The sequence below is a fragment of the Pseudonaja textilis genome, chromosome 2 (assembly GCF_049901715.1).
Source record: "Pseudonaja textilis isolate UNSWEBS1 chromosome 2, rPseTex1.2, whole genome shotgun sequence".
NCBI classification, from domain to species: Eukaryota; Metazoa; Chordata; class Lepidosauria; order Squamata; family Elapidae; genus Pseudonaja; species Pseudonaja textilis.
The window spans coordinates 59,909,298-59,925,650 of record NC_141991.1 but is presented as its reverse complement, the minus strand read 5'-3'; the positions used below and the strand labels follow the sequence as shown (position 1 = coordinate 59,925,650).

Sequence of the window (16,353 nt, the reverse complement as noted above, 5' to 3'; positions counted from 1 at the left end):
TTACCTTGAACTGACTTCCAAAGTTGTCTTCCACACCCTTTCTTGAGGAAGGTCAAATAAGAGACTAACAGAATTAGAAGGGACCTTGGAAGTCTTCTAGTCCAAACCCCTGCTCAAGCAGGAGACCTATACGAATCCAGACAAGTGGTTTTTAGAGCTGCAGTAATGCAGTGGTTAGAATGCAGTACTGCAGGCTACTTCTGCTGATCACTGGCTGCCAGCTGTTTGGCAGTTCGGGTCTCACCAGCTCAAGGTTGACTTAGCCTTCCATCCTTCCGAGGTCAGTAAAATCAGGGCCCAGATTGCTGGGGGCAATATGCTGACTGCTTAGACAGGGCTGTAAAAAGCACTGTGAAGCAGTATATAAGTCGAAGTGCTATTGCTATTGCTAAGTGGTTGTCCAATCTCTTCTTAAAAACCTCCAGTGATGGAACCCACAACTTCAGATGGCAAGCTGCTAGTTTTAACTATCACGAAATTTCTTATTTCTAGCTGTGTTCTCTCCCTGATTAGGTTCCATCCATTGCTCCTTGTTCTGCCTTCAGGTGCTTTGGAGAATAGGTTGACTCCCTTAGATATTGGAACACTGCTCTCATGTCACCTCTTGTCCTTCTTTTCATTAAACTACACATACCCAATTCCTGCAACAGTTCTTCACATGTTTTAGCCTCCAGTCCCCTAATCAACTTTGTTGCTTCTCTCTGCACTCTTTCTGGAGTCTTGACATCTTTTTTTTATATATTATGGTGACCAAAACTGGATGCAATATTCCAAGTGTGGTCTTATCAAGACATTATAAAATGGCACTAACACTTCATATGATCTTGATTCTGTTAATCCAGTTTAGGACTATAGCAGCTGCAGCATACTGCCAGCAAGTAGGTCCTCAGTATCCTGTTGACTTTGTATAATCACAGAACCATGTGTGTGGCACTGAGGCATGAACTTTCTGGTAGTCAGTCCATGCTGTGCTCAAAGTCCAAATGTCTCAAAACTGATAAACTGACAAACACTGCACCAGATATTCTCTTTATCTGAACCAACTCAGTTCTTGTGGCTTAATTTATAAATACTTATAGATATCCAAACTTGGTGCCAGGTTAAGCTCATTCTGTGTTTTTTTCAGTTATGTTTGAAGAACAGCTTGTATTGTTAGTCCTTCTTTCTTGCGTGGTGCAAAGCACAAGTTAAGAATTACGTGATTATTTTTTTTTTGAGTGAAAGAGAAAAAGACTATCTTGTGTTTCTTGTCAAAGGAAGAAAAAAAGAAGCAATTGGTTGGGAAATTTGTATTGCATAAAACTTTTAGTCAATCATATACTGGCGTTTAGGGCAGGTTTCATCAAAACAAATAGATTGGGTTAATATCAGAAATTACTGGCAATCTATCTTTACTATTAGCTTATCTATGCCTTTTCTGCCAACAAGCATAGAAGCAACATTTTCAGTAACCAAGTCAGGCTTTGATCTGATGACTAAGAAAATTCCAGGGGGAAAAAGAGTTATACTAAGAGCAGCTCCTTTTTTCCATTGCAATATCTCATTAAAATTGTTCAAGTTTTCCTTGGGGAATACTATTCCTTACTATACATCAAAACTCGAAAATAACATCAACACCTGCTAAGCATCTGAACAAAATAGAAACAAACAGTCTCTTCCCATTTCTCTCAGTAACAAAAATACCTATGGCACAAAACTGGCCTGGATTTGTGCTGAATTAGAAAAGGTTCAAACTGCACTAACAGTATTTTGTGGCCTTGTATCTATTTACAAATAGGCTGAATTTGCTTATCACAATGAGCCATTATTGTATCTTAAATAATCACAATTGGTTAGAACTATATTTCGATACCCTACTTTACGCTGCATCTAGTGATCATGTTAATTTTGCAGCTGCAATCTGATTGCTGTAAACAAACCTTATTACATATGGTTTTAGCCTGATGTGAAAAAACAGCCATACAAAGACTGAGTGGAAGTGGAGATACAACCTAAACACATACTAAGCAGCCAATATTCACCATCTGCACATTCATTTTCCCCAAACAATGTTTTTTCTGGTGTGAACAGTTTGTTCATACAACATGCTGAATATGATTTACTTTTGGCTTTGTGTATTGCATGAAACCTGCCACCATGATTTTAAGCCATCGCTTTGTGTATGTGCGCGCGCGTGTGTGAATAGCACACTATGCTTTTTGAACAAACCATGGCTTAGCATAATTTATTGATTAGGTTTCGATCAGAGGGCAGTGCGCATTCTTTGCTTGGCAGTGCACAGGTGAGTTTGGATTTCTATTCTGATAGCCCCTTACCCAGCCTACATTGGAAAGAGCATGATTATCGTTGGGGATAATGGGTGTCTGAAGTTCAAAAACTTGGAAAACCAGAAGGAGCCTGACCAGAAAAGGTCAGGCTCCTTCATAAAATGGAGGGGCATAAACGGAGAACAAGTATGGGAATAGATTGCTCCTTCCCGTTTGGGTCCCCCTTATCTTAGAGCAGCGACCCCCAACCTTTTGGGCGCGAGGCACCAGTTCCATGGAGGGAGATGATTTCGCGCGCTGCTTGTTCGGGGCTTCTTTGCGTGGCCCGGTTTCTGGCATGCCTAGGGCCTGGGGCTGGGGACCTCCGCCTTAAGAGTCTCGCTCCTCTAATTTAAATAAAGTGCCCTGAATTTTCCTCGCCTCAAACGCGAAAGCGCTCCCATCCCGCCCGCTGCCAAATCAGGCGAGGGGTCGGGGGACTCTCTGGGAGGAGGTGCGAAGGGTCAGAGGAAGACACAAGGACCAGCCTCCCACGCGGACAGACCCCCCCCTCCCCCTCATCCCTTCAGCCGCGCCTCCCGATCCTGGACGGGTGGCAGGGCTCCCCTTGGCCGCTAGATGGGGCCCGGCGCGTAGAGGCGGGGAGCCGGGCTGGCGGGTCGCGGAGGGAAAGAGTTCGCGTCACCAGCTCGCGCAGCGCCCGCTCGTGGGGGGGGCGGGGGAAGAAGCGAGAGCGAGAGAGAAGACGCAGCGGCTGCGAAGCGCAGGTACTGTCGGCCGGCCAGTCGGCCTGCCCTGCGGAGGGAGGAGCGTTTTGTTCCCACGGCGTCTCGCTCGGTTCGCAGGGTCCATGACCGGCGGCTGACAAAGGCCCTCCCGCCTTGGGCGGGCCGGGGAAAGACGCTTGGGGAGGGTGGCTGTCGGCCTATGTGCGCCCTTCCCTCCCGGGGAGGGATTCGTGCCTCGCCTGGGTAGTCGGGAAGAATTTGCGGGAGTCTCTTCCCGGCCTACCGAAGTTTTCGTGGCAGAGATTAATGCTCGGTTGCGCGCGTGTTGCATGTCAGGTCATTTTGCGAGAAGCGCGCGGTCAAAGGGGAAAAACAGCCGGCATTTTTTTTTTTTTTACGGTTCCCCTTGAAACCGAGGCTGGTTGTTGCCCTCCTCCAGTTCCCAGTGTAAAAGGTGGTGTTTTGGGGTTTTTTTTTGTTTTTTTTCCCCCATGGGCCGAGGTGCCGGGCGTGGGAGTAGAGCGGGAGCCCGACAGGTGCGTCGGTCTCCCGCCTAGGAGAACCTTCGAAACGGGAGGAGAGAAATAAGAGGTTGACGCGTTAGGGCTCTTGGAAGTGCCTGAAACATGGGAGGTTGGGATTTTGAAAGGCTTGCTGGGTCAATGGAAGAAGTCTGTGGGGAGTTAGAGAGAGGGAGAAGATGGTTGTCGACTGTGAAACTCTTGCTTGCTCTCATAGGCCTTGGTGAATTTGTAAGCGCCCAGTAAAATTTATATTTTCCCACCCCATTAAACAATGCCTTTCTCTCACAGTTACATACCAGTGAAACTGCTTGAATAGAAACAGGGTTTGTATGAGTAGGTGTGCGCAGTCTGAGGTTAAAACAAATATCACCTGGTAAACAAGGGTGTGTCCTCCTATACTTAAACCAAGCAAAGGCAGTAGAAAGCTTCAGTTTGTCTCAGCAGGAATGGTGCTGCTTCTGCTATTTTCTGCATACATGTTGTGTCTGTTCTGAGTGGGAATTAACTAATAGCTCCAAAGAATCCAAAAAGGAAGTCGAAGAAAGGTTATGATGGATCTTAGAAGAATTCACGATGCGGACTTCTCTCCTCATGTGGCAAATTCCGTTCAGGAGCTGTTGGAGCAAATAATAGCAGAACGCGATGCCTTATGCCAGGCCTTGGCATCTCTCAAGGCTGGTTTAGCAAAGCTTGAGAAACGCCTGGAAGACACAGATCACCGCGTGGGAGCCCTGGAAGCAAAGATGGTATCTACTCAAGGCTGCGTTGTCAAACATGCTACTTTAATGAAGGAATTGGCAGTAGGAAAGTTGGTGGCTGACTACAAGCTGGAGACACTAGAAAACAAATTGCGAGCTCGGAACTTAAGGGTCACAGGTATCCCAGCAGCCATTAGAAATGTGAACCTTATCCCATTCGTAGAAAATCTGTTACCGGCTGCCTTAGATTTAAATGACAAACAGGTTCCCATCTGTATAGAAAGTGCTTACCGTCTTCCAGCAAATAATGCCCAGGTGGGTAAAGGTAGTACTGTATTAATCACTCTTTCTGACTTGCGGCATCGGGAGAAAATACTGAAGACATTCTGGACAACAAACTTCCATGGACACAAGATATCCTTCTTTCCTGATCTCAGCCCACTGACATATGCCCGACGGAAACATTTTGTGGCTTTCAAGCAACAGTTCCTAAAGGAAGGAGTTCAGGCCTATGTATTGTACCCTTCAAAGTTAAAGGTTCTGTACCAGGAGAAAATGTACATCTTCAAGGACATTCAGTCTGCAGATCACCTACTAGATGAAATCCGAAAAGGTAAATGGAGAAAAATTAGTACAGACTTGAGAAGAAAGCTTTGCTCCTTTTGGGTATAGTACTGACAGGATTACTTTTGAAATCTTTGACTGTTATTTTGAAGTAAGGATAATGAATAGTAGCAGATTCAGTGGAATGAAATCTAGTTTAGGTGTGCCATAATATGCAGGCATGCAAACCAAGGTTTCACTTCAGACAGTGATATCCTGAGACACTGGGAAAAGCTTGTAATCTTGGAAGGCCTTCATCTTCCTCAGCACACATTGCATATGCCTGAATAGGCAAATACCAATGTATGACTTAAGGTCTTTAACGGAATCTATTCAATGAAAGAGAGGTGTCTTGATTCCTTTTGAGTTTACTTCCTCAGTGATTCTTTTATCTCTTATTAGTAAGCATAAAAGGTTGAGAGGTATTTTTATACTCATTGCAAGATTCTGCTATTGATACAGTGGTGGAAAAGGTGCTTTCAACCGTTGTAATCAACTAGAGAATTACAACATTTACAAGAGGGTTGTTGTTTTTTTTTGCTTTAAGTACCCAAATTCTACCATATTTACAAAGGATTTTGAAATGGCATTCTGCTAGCAAAGATTTGTTTGCATTACTGTGTTTTCAAGTATACAGAACTCTTATAGCCTACAGTGCTAGAAAATAATGGACTGGTGTTTCTTCTTTGCATACATACTCAACTTTGTCTGCAAATGGGCTTTGCCTAAAACTGATTTTATGAAATATTTACCAAGTTTGTACATAATAAGCATAATGATTAGTTTGCTATGATTTTTAAAAATACATTTTCCTCACTGATAATTTCTTCAAAGATGTATGGCCATTCTTGCAGTATATTTTTCACCATTTAGTTACCCAATTGTTGTTATAGAACCAAGCAGGAATTGCTTTCAGAGTCCATCTTTTAATGGCAACCTCACTTGTGGGATTTGGCAAATTCATCTAGGACAAGTAACAAAGTCACAAAGCTGCATACTCAACTTTTGTGTAGATGTAGATCAGTATGTTTAGGAGATCTGGAAAATAATTCATCTCCCGATTGTATTGATGATGGGATATATTAATAATTAGCCTGGTTATTGCTTACATCTGTCCTGGCTGATTCTAAAAGGGTGGGAAAACTATTTTAAATCTGCTGTGCATCAAAATGATGAATTCTGAACTATTTGAATACAAAACCCCAATTATTGTGAGGTCAGCTAGAAGAAGGGGTACCTAAATATTTACCTAAGGCAATCTCACGTACTGGAAACTGAATTATTTTCCTTAAAATCACAGAAATAATTGTTCCTTTGTAAGCACTTTTGCATGGATATTTATAATCTGGGTGAGATATTTGACAGCTTTCCTTTCACTTTTGAAAGTGAAATTTGCTCTGTTAGTAAAAAGTTTAATACAGTATATTTTTTATGGGAAAAGGCCATAGACTCCACTATTTGTGAATTGAATCTACCGTATATACTCGAGTATAAGTCGACCCGAATATAAGCCGAGGCACCTAATTTTGCCACAAAAAACTGGGAAAACTTATTGACTCGAGTATAAGCCGAGTTTTTCAGCACATTTTTTGTGCTGAAAAAAAACCCCTCGGCTTATACTCGAGTGAGATTCCCTCTGAAAGAAAAATGGTATGGAGCTCCGGAGCTGGGCAGCCGCTTCCCTGCTTCCGTGTTTCCTTTGCAACTTGTAAGCATGGGGGTAATCGGAAGCAGAAAAGTTCTTGCATGAGGATATATTGTTTTTTCTTTTTTTAACTTGCCACCGTCATGTGAGAATGCTCAGACAATGCTTCAGTCCGCTCGGGAGGAGGAGGAGGTGGTGGCGGCGGCCGCTCGTGTTTTCTGAGCGAGGGAGCGAGGACAGACGGAGTCCGCGAAGCGGGGCTTGCCTGCCCTTGCTGGCTGCCTCTGCTTTCTTAGGGGCGGGGAAGGGGGCTCATCTGGACCAAGGGTGAGTCCCCCCCTCAGTTTCCCCTGAAGGATCTTCCGTCGCTTTTGCCTTCTCCCTATGTCTTCCCTCTGTTAAAATCCCCCCACACACACTTATTTTCAGGCAGATAGATTTTGTGTCTGAGCATTCTCACATGACGGTGGGTCTTTCCCACCCCCTAAAAACAGTTAAAAAAAGAAAAAACAGTATATCCTCATGCAAGAACTTTTCTGCTTCCAATTATCCCCATGCTTACAAGTTGCAAAGGAAACACGGAAGCAGGGAAGCGGCTGCCCAGCTCCGGAGCTCCATACCATTTTTTTTTTCAGAGGGAATCTCACTCGAGTATAAGCCGAGGGGTTTTTTTTCAGCACAAAAAATGTGCTGAAAAGCTCGGCTTATACTCGAGTATATACGGTAATTATCTTTTGTGTTTGGATAAAGGCCTAATGTGACATGTTGGACATAGGTATAATTAACAAAGATTGAAAGAAAAACTCAGAGGAGGAGCAAAACCTAAGGGTTTAGAAGGAAAGGATGGGCAAATGTTTTTCAAAACCTGGTCTGATGTGTAGCACCAATATCGGAGACATAGCCATTTTAATTCTGTACTGAGTAAACTTAGCAGAATTTTGTTTCAGTAGCAAAATAAAAGAAAAGACAGATCTTTTTGAGCTTCAGTGAGGCCTAAGTAGTTTAGAGAAAGGAAAGTATAGTAAAGTAGGAATCTTCCTTCCTGTAGATATGGGTAGGTCTTAAAACTGTAAAGGAGACAAGGGAAAATAGTTGCTGTTTTATATTTAAGATTTATTTCATATTCTTGTACTAAAATTGTTTTCACTGGCATGGATATGCAGAAAGTAAGTATTGGCAATAAATAGTAGAATGCATTTCTCTTTAAATCAGCCAGCTGATAAAAACATCAACCATTATAGGAAATGAGACAATTTCTACAACTACCTTCTGATTATGAATTGGATCCTACTAATACAACTTCTGGGCTTTAGAGATCATTTGTGCAAGGCGGGTAGAAATATCCCACCTTCCAAACGATTTATAGCTTATACTTACTTGCCAAAGAGAAAGGTGGGATTTGATGTTGGCAGCTGTTTTTGTCTATTGCCATTGAGTACCAGGAAAAAGAACAGGCAGGTGGGATACATGAAATGACACAGATGGGCTTTTAAAAATTATTTTTATCCTGCCCTTTTCATATACAACTCAAGGCAGCAAATTTACCAGTACTCTTTCCTTCGCTATTTTTCCCACAACCACAACCCTGTGAGGTGAGTTGGGCTGAGAGAAAATGGCTGGCCCAAAGTCACCTAGCCGGTTTTCCTGTCTAAGTTGGGACTAGAAGTCAGAGTCTCCTGTGGCCCTGACCTATCCACACTATACCAAACTGGTTCTAGTTTATAGTTTGTATATACCCTCTACTTTCTCCATCTTTAAAATGATGTACTTAGTTCTATAATTAGTTCTGCATGCAATTTGATTCTTGTACTAGCCCTTGGTTGCTGATCAGAATCACCAAGTAATCTTAATGGTTGAGTGTGGATTTTAATCTGGCTTTCTCCAATCATACTCCAACATTCTTAACTTTTACATCCCAGAAGCCCTGGTGATTGCCTATATTTTTCCAAAGCTGATTATTGCTTAAAAAAGAAATTTGAATCTTAAATAGCAATTCAATATGGCACTGTTATTGAGGCGTACCAATCGTTTTAATTCTTAACCCTAAGTCATACTGTACAGTGCTACCCACCATCTCCAAATTCAGTGGTTACAACGGAGATTGAAAGATTTAAGGCCTGGTTTAAGGACAAGTTAACATAGCTAACAATAAGCAAGATGAACTTGAAATATGATTATCCTAATTACTCAACCATAAATTTGATTTCTTGTATCAAATAAAGCCATAATTATTTCCCTCCCTCCTCAAAAAAGGCATAAAGGTTGAGGAGGAAAGAAAACATGTCTTATACACCAGGGGTCTCCAACCTTGGAAACTTTAAGTCTTGTGGACTTCAACTCCCAGAATTCCTCGGCCAGCAAAGCTACAGCAGTAATCCTGCAGTTTTGTGGTGTATGGTATTTGTTAGCTCATTGCCTTACCATAGCAAGCTCTCTGATCCTAGTGGATCTTTTTTTTTTCTTTCAAATCATTTCAGAAAAGATGACTATGACTTTGATCCGCAACAGGCTGGCGCTGCTGGTCCTAGGAATCCTTGTCACTTTTGTCCTCTACCTGTTGCTTCCTGCAATCCAGCATGAAAAATTTACTGCTTCAGTAGACATCCCTAAACCACGGGCCATGGAGGAAGAGGTGAAGAATGCTGGAAATGTCACCATCGCAACAGGGACAATTTTGCACTCTTCCGTTTTCTTCAGAGAAGCTGTGTTGGTACAAAAAGATGTGGCTTCCTCCACTGAAAGGTAAGTTACCTTCCTGATTTTTGAGACTTCAAAGAGTTAAATCTCCTTCACATAACAAATAACACTCAAGCATCTGTTATCTATTCTAATAGTACATAGAAACATTACCTTGAGTTTGAGCTACTGGCAGCCATTCTGGTTGGTTTAAAGAGTACCAAAAGTATGATGAATATTGGGTGACTTAGTTTTTAAAGTGAATCATTCTCTTGAATGGTTGATTTATTTTGCTCCAGTAAAAGTTACCGTTTTGGTATTACTGTATTTCAGTGAACAGATGATGAAATATATATTTACTGATCTATTTTCCTTGGCACTTCCTAGATGGATGTCATATTACTCATTTGATTCTTAAACTGCTCCTATTTCTTAAACTGCTCCTATTTCTCCACGACCGTGTAGCTTTCAAAAAAACCAATTATTATTTGTAACTAGATCCTGGATCCATAGAGAGAATACAGCTTATTTCTCGCAGTGTGCAGAGTAATTCAGCATTGGTAATCCATGGCTGAATCATGCTTGCTGATGCTGGAATTTTCTTTTCTACTGTGCATTTGTTGTGTTAATCTGTGGCTTTTTGGGGATATAAAGTAAGAGAAAGAACTACTACTCGGATATTGCAAGGGGCCTAAATACATTTTTCTCATCACATTTGCCACAAAGCAATCTCATTTTCTAAGTTTGTAAAAGCATCACTTTTCATCTATAAAAAATGGCTTTCTCTTAATTTGCAATTATTTGTAATTAAGAGCGTCAAATGTTTTGTCTACTCTATGACTGCCATACACTTCTATTATTAAGTGATTATTGTAATTATCCAAGAATATGTTTTCTATTTGATAATTTGAGTATTTCCTTCTGTACTGGTATCTGGTGTATAACCTTGTAAAGATTGGAAAATAATTATTGCAAAGATTGCCAAATATCTCATTTCTTTAATAATATCCCATGTTGTTTTATGAACTCTTTTTCAAATCTTCAAATTGTTTGAGATTAGTCTTCTTTAACTTGATGGGAATTGGATGTATTGAAATAATCATTACCAGTTCTCTACTGATTGTATTGCAACGTATCTGATGTATTGCAACATATCCACCAAGCAATATTGTCATAAACAATGGAATAGACTTCTATTTTCCCCACCTGTATATATTCATTACACTGCTCATGTATCTCATGTAACTTTCCCCAACCACACTTCAGGCAAGTGTTACTTTGGTGCTAAAAAAAACTCCCAATTCTCTTAATTTTCCTGAAAGATATTTGGTGTTTTGAAATGATCTTTTTTTTTCTTTTCCTTTTTTGAGATTAGTTTAGGGATTTTGTTTTACTGTGTAAATAAAATATTGTGGGACTTAAGTATATTTATACATATCAGAATACTAAAAAAAGATGAAATTAGCTGCTAGTTCTTTTTCTTAACAGGCTGGCAGTGATCTTCTTGCATGGCCAGTCCTTCACATCCAAGACATGGGAGACTCTAGGAACACTGGCTTTGCTTGCAGAGAATGGCTATCGTGCAGTGGCTATTGATTTGCCTGGTAAGAGTAAGCAGTGAAACCATTGTTTTTAAAAAACCATTTTGACTTTTCAGTTTTGGCTTCATTTTTTCTTATGGGTTGATATTCAGTAATAATATACATTTCTGGGGGGCTTGCTTTGGAAAACATTTTGGATGAGGGTAGCAAACCAAAGTAGAGGGATGAGCATTATTTAGTCAATCATTTCCATCTGCATGTTTCATTGGCAGTAATCCCTCTGCCTCTCTCTGGAGTAAATGCCAGCAGTTGTAGGGGCTCTTGTAATGTGTCTGTTCTATTTTCATATCAGGGAGAATGTAATTTATTACTTAATAAGGGGAAAAAGTTATTGGAATCTGTTAAGTAGAAGGGTGGCATGCACTGAAGATTTCATTGCCAAATATATTTGCCAGTTTTATTTCCCCTTTCAAATACTTTTGTATTTTTTTATTTCCTGGAGAAAAATGTTTGGTTTGTGTTTGTTTAGCATCCCACTCCCCACCTCAAGTCTTTTTAGCTCCCATTCTAATAGTTTTGAAAAGTCCCTAAAAACCTGGCTCTTCTACGCTTTGGGAATAAGGTGACTATTGAGTACGTTTTGTACAGTGCTTGGAATTTGTGTCCTTGTTTTTTATTCTTTATAATAATGTAAGCCTCAATGTCTCTCTGGAGTTGGATAGCCTTAAGTCTAAAGAAAAGCATAAATACGAAAACATTAATAGCTTTAAAATCAAAATTAACAGCAATTAAACAGAAGGTTAAAACTAAAAACACTGGGTAGGCTTTTGTCTCTCATTCATTCAGCCACCTCCAGTATAGTGCACCCCCATCAGGGTTCCAAGTCAACCAGCAGAGCCAGGTTTTAAAGCCATTCTAGAAGACCAGAGGATTGGAGGAGGATCTCACCCCTGGAAGCAAGATGTTCCAAAGGCCAGAGTTATAACTATCACTTTGGAGGACTAATTTATAAAAGTTTAGCTTGCATTATAAATGATTTATATTTTAGAAGAATTTCTAATGGCCGTTGCTATAGGGTGAGGAAAATTGCTTAACTAGTCAAAAGAAAGCCAGAAGTAATAGGCTGTAGAGATTGCTGGGATAACTGCATAGCCATGTAGTTTTTTCTCTTTGAGAATACTTTGACCTCTGCAAAAATTCAGTGCTGTATTTTATTGCATATTTCAGTCTCACAGGAGTGCGTAGTAGAACTTAAACATGCTTTAAATAAATAATGCTACTTTGAAAGGACATAAATTTGTCACAGCTTCTCTTAAGTTATATTTGACTAGAGGATCAGAAAGAAGAGCCAAGTTTTCCCTTGAAAGTTGGAGAATAGTGGTACATTGCTGGTTATGACAGTCTTTTTGAACCTGGTACCCTCCAGATCTGTGGCCTGAGGAATTCTAGGAGCTGTAATTTCAGCATATCTGGAGGGAGGTTAAAAAAAAAGGTCCTCTGCTATAAAGATCAGAATGATATGCATTAAAACGGGTGTCAAACTCAAGGCAGCCCGCGAGGTGCTTAGATCTGGCCTGCAGGCCCACCCTGGAAATAGCAAAGGACTGGCCCGTGGTGTCTCTGCCAGCGAAAACGGAGTTTGGGTGGGTCATGCACAGTCCTTTTGGACCCCGTTTTCAACCACGATAGCCTCCTGCAATCCTTTGCCAGCAAAAACAGCTTGGGGAGGCTGCATGCAGCCCGCCTGGCTCCGTTACCCCTAGCAGAGGGCTGCAGGAGACTGTTGTGGCCAAAACCAGAGCCAATGTGGGCCACACATGCCTCCACGGGCTCTGTTTTTGCTGGGAGGCAGGAGGCCGTCATGGCCGAAAACAGCCTCATTGAGTGATGAGCTGGCCACGCCCACCCTGGCCACGTGGCCCTGCCCCTCCAAGGTCAAACAGAAGTGGCCCTCAATGAAAATGTGTTTGACACTCCTGAATTAGAATACATGTCTTGATTTCTAGATTTGGTATCAATGACTAAAGCTATTAATTATAATTGTTTTAATGATTCTCATTGTTTGCTTAAAATTATTACCCAATTCTATTTATTGTAGTTGTTCCAATTTTTGTTTGTTTCTGAACAGGTTATGGGAGCTCCCCACGTTCCGCCTCTGTCGGGACCGCAAAAGGCCGCATTTCCTTTCTGGAGCAAGTCTTCAAGGACCTGGGTCTTCAGAAGCCCATTTTGATCAGCTCATCTATGAGTGGCCGATATTCCATTCCATTTCTCTTTTCTAGTGGAGAACAGCTAAAGGGCTTTGTGTCTATTGCACCAGTGGGTACAAAAGATTTTACAGCTCAACAATATCAGCAGCTCGAGGTAAGAGATCAATGGACTGGAAAAGCTAATTATATTTATTTGCATGGAAGAAGACATCTCTCTTCCCAAAGCAGGGGGGAAAGTCTCTTAGTGAATCTAAGAGGATCTTCTATTTTAAAGACAAATGATTTGAGAAAAAAATACATATATTCATTTCAAGCAAATACAATTCATTTGATTTAATATAAACTTTAATTCCATTAAATCAGTGTGGCCTTTTTCAATATATGTAACCCTTATTTCCTAACATCCCAAGGAAATAGTCACTCTTGGGTTGTGGGCTGTGTGAGTTACAGATGTTTTGCAGCAACATGTGTCTCCCTGGGAATGCAGACAGTACAGTTCCTGGTCTAGAGTTTATTAAGAAAAGATGTTTTAAATTTTCCTTGTGATTTTAGTAAGGAAGTGGAACGGGGGTGAACAGAACCTTTCAAGGACACATATACGGGGTGTAGAATCTGATGTCTGGCATAGAGGGCTTTTTATACAAACTCATAGGGCCCCATAATATAGATGTCTCAGGTATGTTGAATTGCAGAAATAGGAAAGAGAGACAGAACTTGGAGAAAGTTGTGTAGACAGTGATGCCAGGAAGGACAATCTCTCTAGTTTTATATGCCTGAAAGAAGCTGGGGGAAAGAAGTTCTACTATGCAGATATTAGGTAGCATGATCATTCTGTCAGTATGGTATAGACCAGTCTTTCCCAAACTTTATAGCCTGGTGAAATCCGTGAAGTAATTTCAGGCCTCAGGGAACTTGTGCATAAAAATGGTAAAAAAGACCAAACAACCAAGATCACAATACAATTTTCTTCTAACCCACACAATCCTCATTTTACACTCTTCCCAACAACAGTAAAGCAATAGGCCAGCAGCTAGGATGCAGGATGTAAAATTTCCTTCCCAGTGAGCACCAGCAGTGTACAAAATATGTAATAAAAAATACATTTTTTTTCATTTATGACCTCTTTTGGAACCCCACTTAAGAAAGACTGTTCTAGACACTTGCTGGATTTGTACAGTTCTCCTTATGACAGATATAGCAAGTATGTGTTAATGGTGCACATAGGATTGCAGTACTCCAAATATCATTTCATCACCAATCCCTACCATTTATTTCTTTTTATTCCTGCCATGGCAGCTGCCCTTTGGAGCATCATGCCTCCTGAGATTAAATTGTCCCTGTCGGCCTTTTGTAAGATCTTGAGAACTTGCCTTTGTGCCTAAGCACAGGTTATAGTTTATCTCCAGGTTATATGGATGATAGATTAGACGGTGCCTGGCTGCTGTGTGTGTGGTTTTTTTTCCATTTCTCATGTTTTGCTTTATTCTAAGCTGCTTAGAGTGTAAAAGATGGTCTATATGCATTGCATAACTAAAATACAGATGGAAATCAATACCCTTTGAAGATCCTTATGTTCTGTCCCTTGATGTGGGTAGCCAAGAGCAACTGGACGAAGGGCCCATAATAATTGAAGATCCCATCTTCTAGAATTGATAGAATAATTGGCCCTTTTTATCTGCTGTGTTAATGTCAGTCTTGGGAGTACTGCAGGCAAGATGTCTGCAGAGTACTAGCTCTAACTTTTATTTTAAAGTTATATTAACAGAATCTTGAGAGTCCGAAGGTACAGTACATCTCTTCCCACCTCACTTTGCCAATCTAAGAAACTAGGAAAGGTGCCTTCTGACATGTTTGCCACACCCTCATTGCTTCCATGGATTTAGCTGCTATTTGTCTGACCGTTGAATAGTTTGCAGTTCTTCCTCCTGTCTCCCAAGGTCATTCCCATGCAGTAGACCAGGGGTCTCCAAATTTGGCAGCTTTAAGACTTGTGGACTTCAATTCCAAGAATTCTCTAGCCGGCTATGCTAGCCACCTATGCTGGCTAGAGAATTCTGGGAGTTGAAGTCCACAAGTCTTAAAGTTGCCAAGTTTGGAGACCTCTGCAGTAGACCATTGTATCCAGATTCCGATCACTGTCTCAAGTGCTTCTTTTGGAAAGGGCATCTAGATATGTTATGCTGATGTATTTTACAGGGCCTTTTTGCAAGTTGCATGGAAAAGAATGGCAATTGTTTAGCAGTGACTGGGAAGTGATGTTAGTGTTAATTTACATAATTCTTGTGGACCATTGCTCATTTATTTATGTTTTAATGTTTCTAGATACCAACATTGATAATTTATGGACAGCGTGATACTGACTTGGGTGTACAGTCTCTGCAAAATCTTCAGCAGATTCCCAGATCCAGAGTTGTCATGTTGTTGGGAGCTGGCCATGCCTGCTATCTTGATAAACCTCAGGAGTTCCACAAAGCACTGCTGAGCTTCCTCAGTGAGTTGAAATGACTGTGGTATCCCTTCTCAGTTGCTCTACTGAATCTCATTTTCCTTTTCCCAGGGAAAAAGTGAAGACTGAATGTCTGTTACATAACCTGGATATGATGTGCATATAAATCTGGTTCTTTATACTTCAAGGGCTATAGAGCTTGACTGTTGATAGAAGAATTTATCTCTACTTTTTTGTGGGGTTATTTCTTTTACAAGTGCTCAAGGTATAGTTGCCAGAATCCTACAAACTGGCAGAAGTATTGGATCAAGGGCATACAAAGCAAGGTAGCATTTTCACAACATGCTTGAAAAGACTGAAGAACTTGGATCTGCACATCACTATTTGATATTCATTCCTTTTAAGAACTGATCTCTCCAGCGAAAGGTACAACCTCTACTCTAATATCTTATTTCAGGAACCTGGGCCACAGATATTATCTCAAGATTGATAATTTTTTTCATTAACTACCATCTACTACTTTTAGTGTGCATACTTCTGTTTTGAGTGTGTTTTCTTGTACTTTTTATCTTAATTCTACTGTTGTGGTTTGGAGGGTCTGCTTCAGTTTTTTTTAGCAGTGGAAGGAGACAAAATTGATGTGCTTGTCCTTGCTAGGAGCAGGTAATATTTGAAATTGCCCAACAGACATTTGGGAAATCTGAAGAAAAACATTAGGGGAAAAAATGACACATTTTAAAGTGTATTTTTCCTTTAACATTGATGACCATTGTAATCCATTGGTTGCCCAGCTGTAACATGCTGACTCTCTGTGAATGAAGTAGTTAGAATGTGTCATCCAGACTCACCTGATAAGGAGAATATGGAAGACATAAGGAGAATGAGTCAACCTTTTGGAGAAGCATACTCCACATGTTAGGAGGGGAATAATTTTTCCTACTCATTAGGTCATACATTATCTAGGTTTTTGAGTGTTGCAAACTGTTTAAGGGTTAATAAATTGTTTATACTGGTA

The 16,353-nt window shown here is 40.7% G+C and overlaps 1 protein-coding gene across 3 annotated transcripts in view; it reads left to right on the top strand.

Moving 5' to 3' along the window:
• ABHD14A (abhydrolase domain containing 14A) overlaps positions 1–16,353 on the top strand; it is a 22,049-nt gene extending 5,696 nt beyond the window's left edge. Inside the window, exons 1-5 of one of the 3 annotated variants that reach the window (XM_087924034.1) lie at positions 2,696–3,034; positions 8,943–9,207; positions 10,630–10,745; positions 12,811–13,046; positions 15,215–16,353. In XM_087924034.1, coding sequence (XP_087780160.1) covers positions 8,948–9,207; positions 10,630–10,745; positions 12,811–13,046; positions 15,215–15,397 — 795 coding nt within the window. In that variant the 5' untranslated portion in view covers positions 2,696–3,034; positions 8,943–8,947 and the 3' untranslated portion in view covers positions 15,398–16,353. Of the gene's footprint in view, positions 1–2,695; positions 4,831–8,942; positions 9,208–10,629; positions 10,746–12,810; positions 13,047–15,214 lie in introns of those variants that run through there. The other 2 variants (XM_026725146.2, XM_087924035.1) reach the window with 2 other exon arrangements.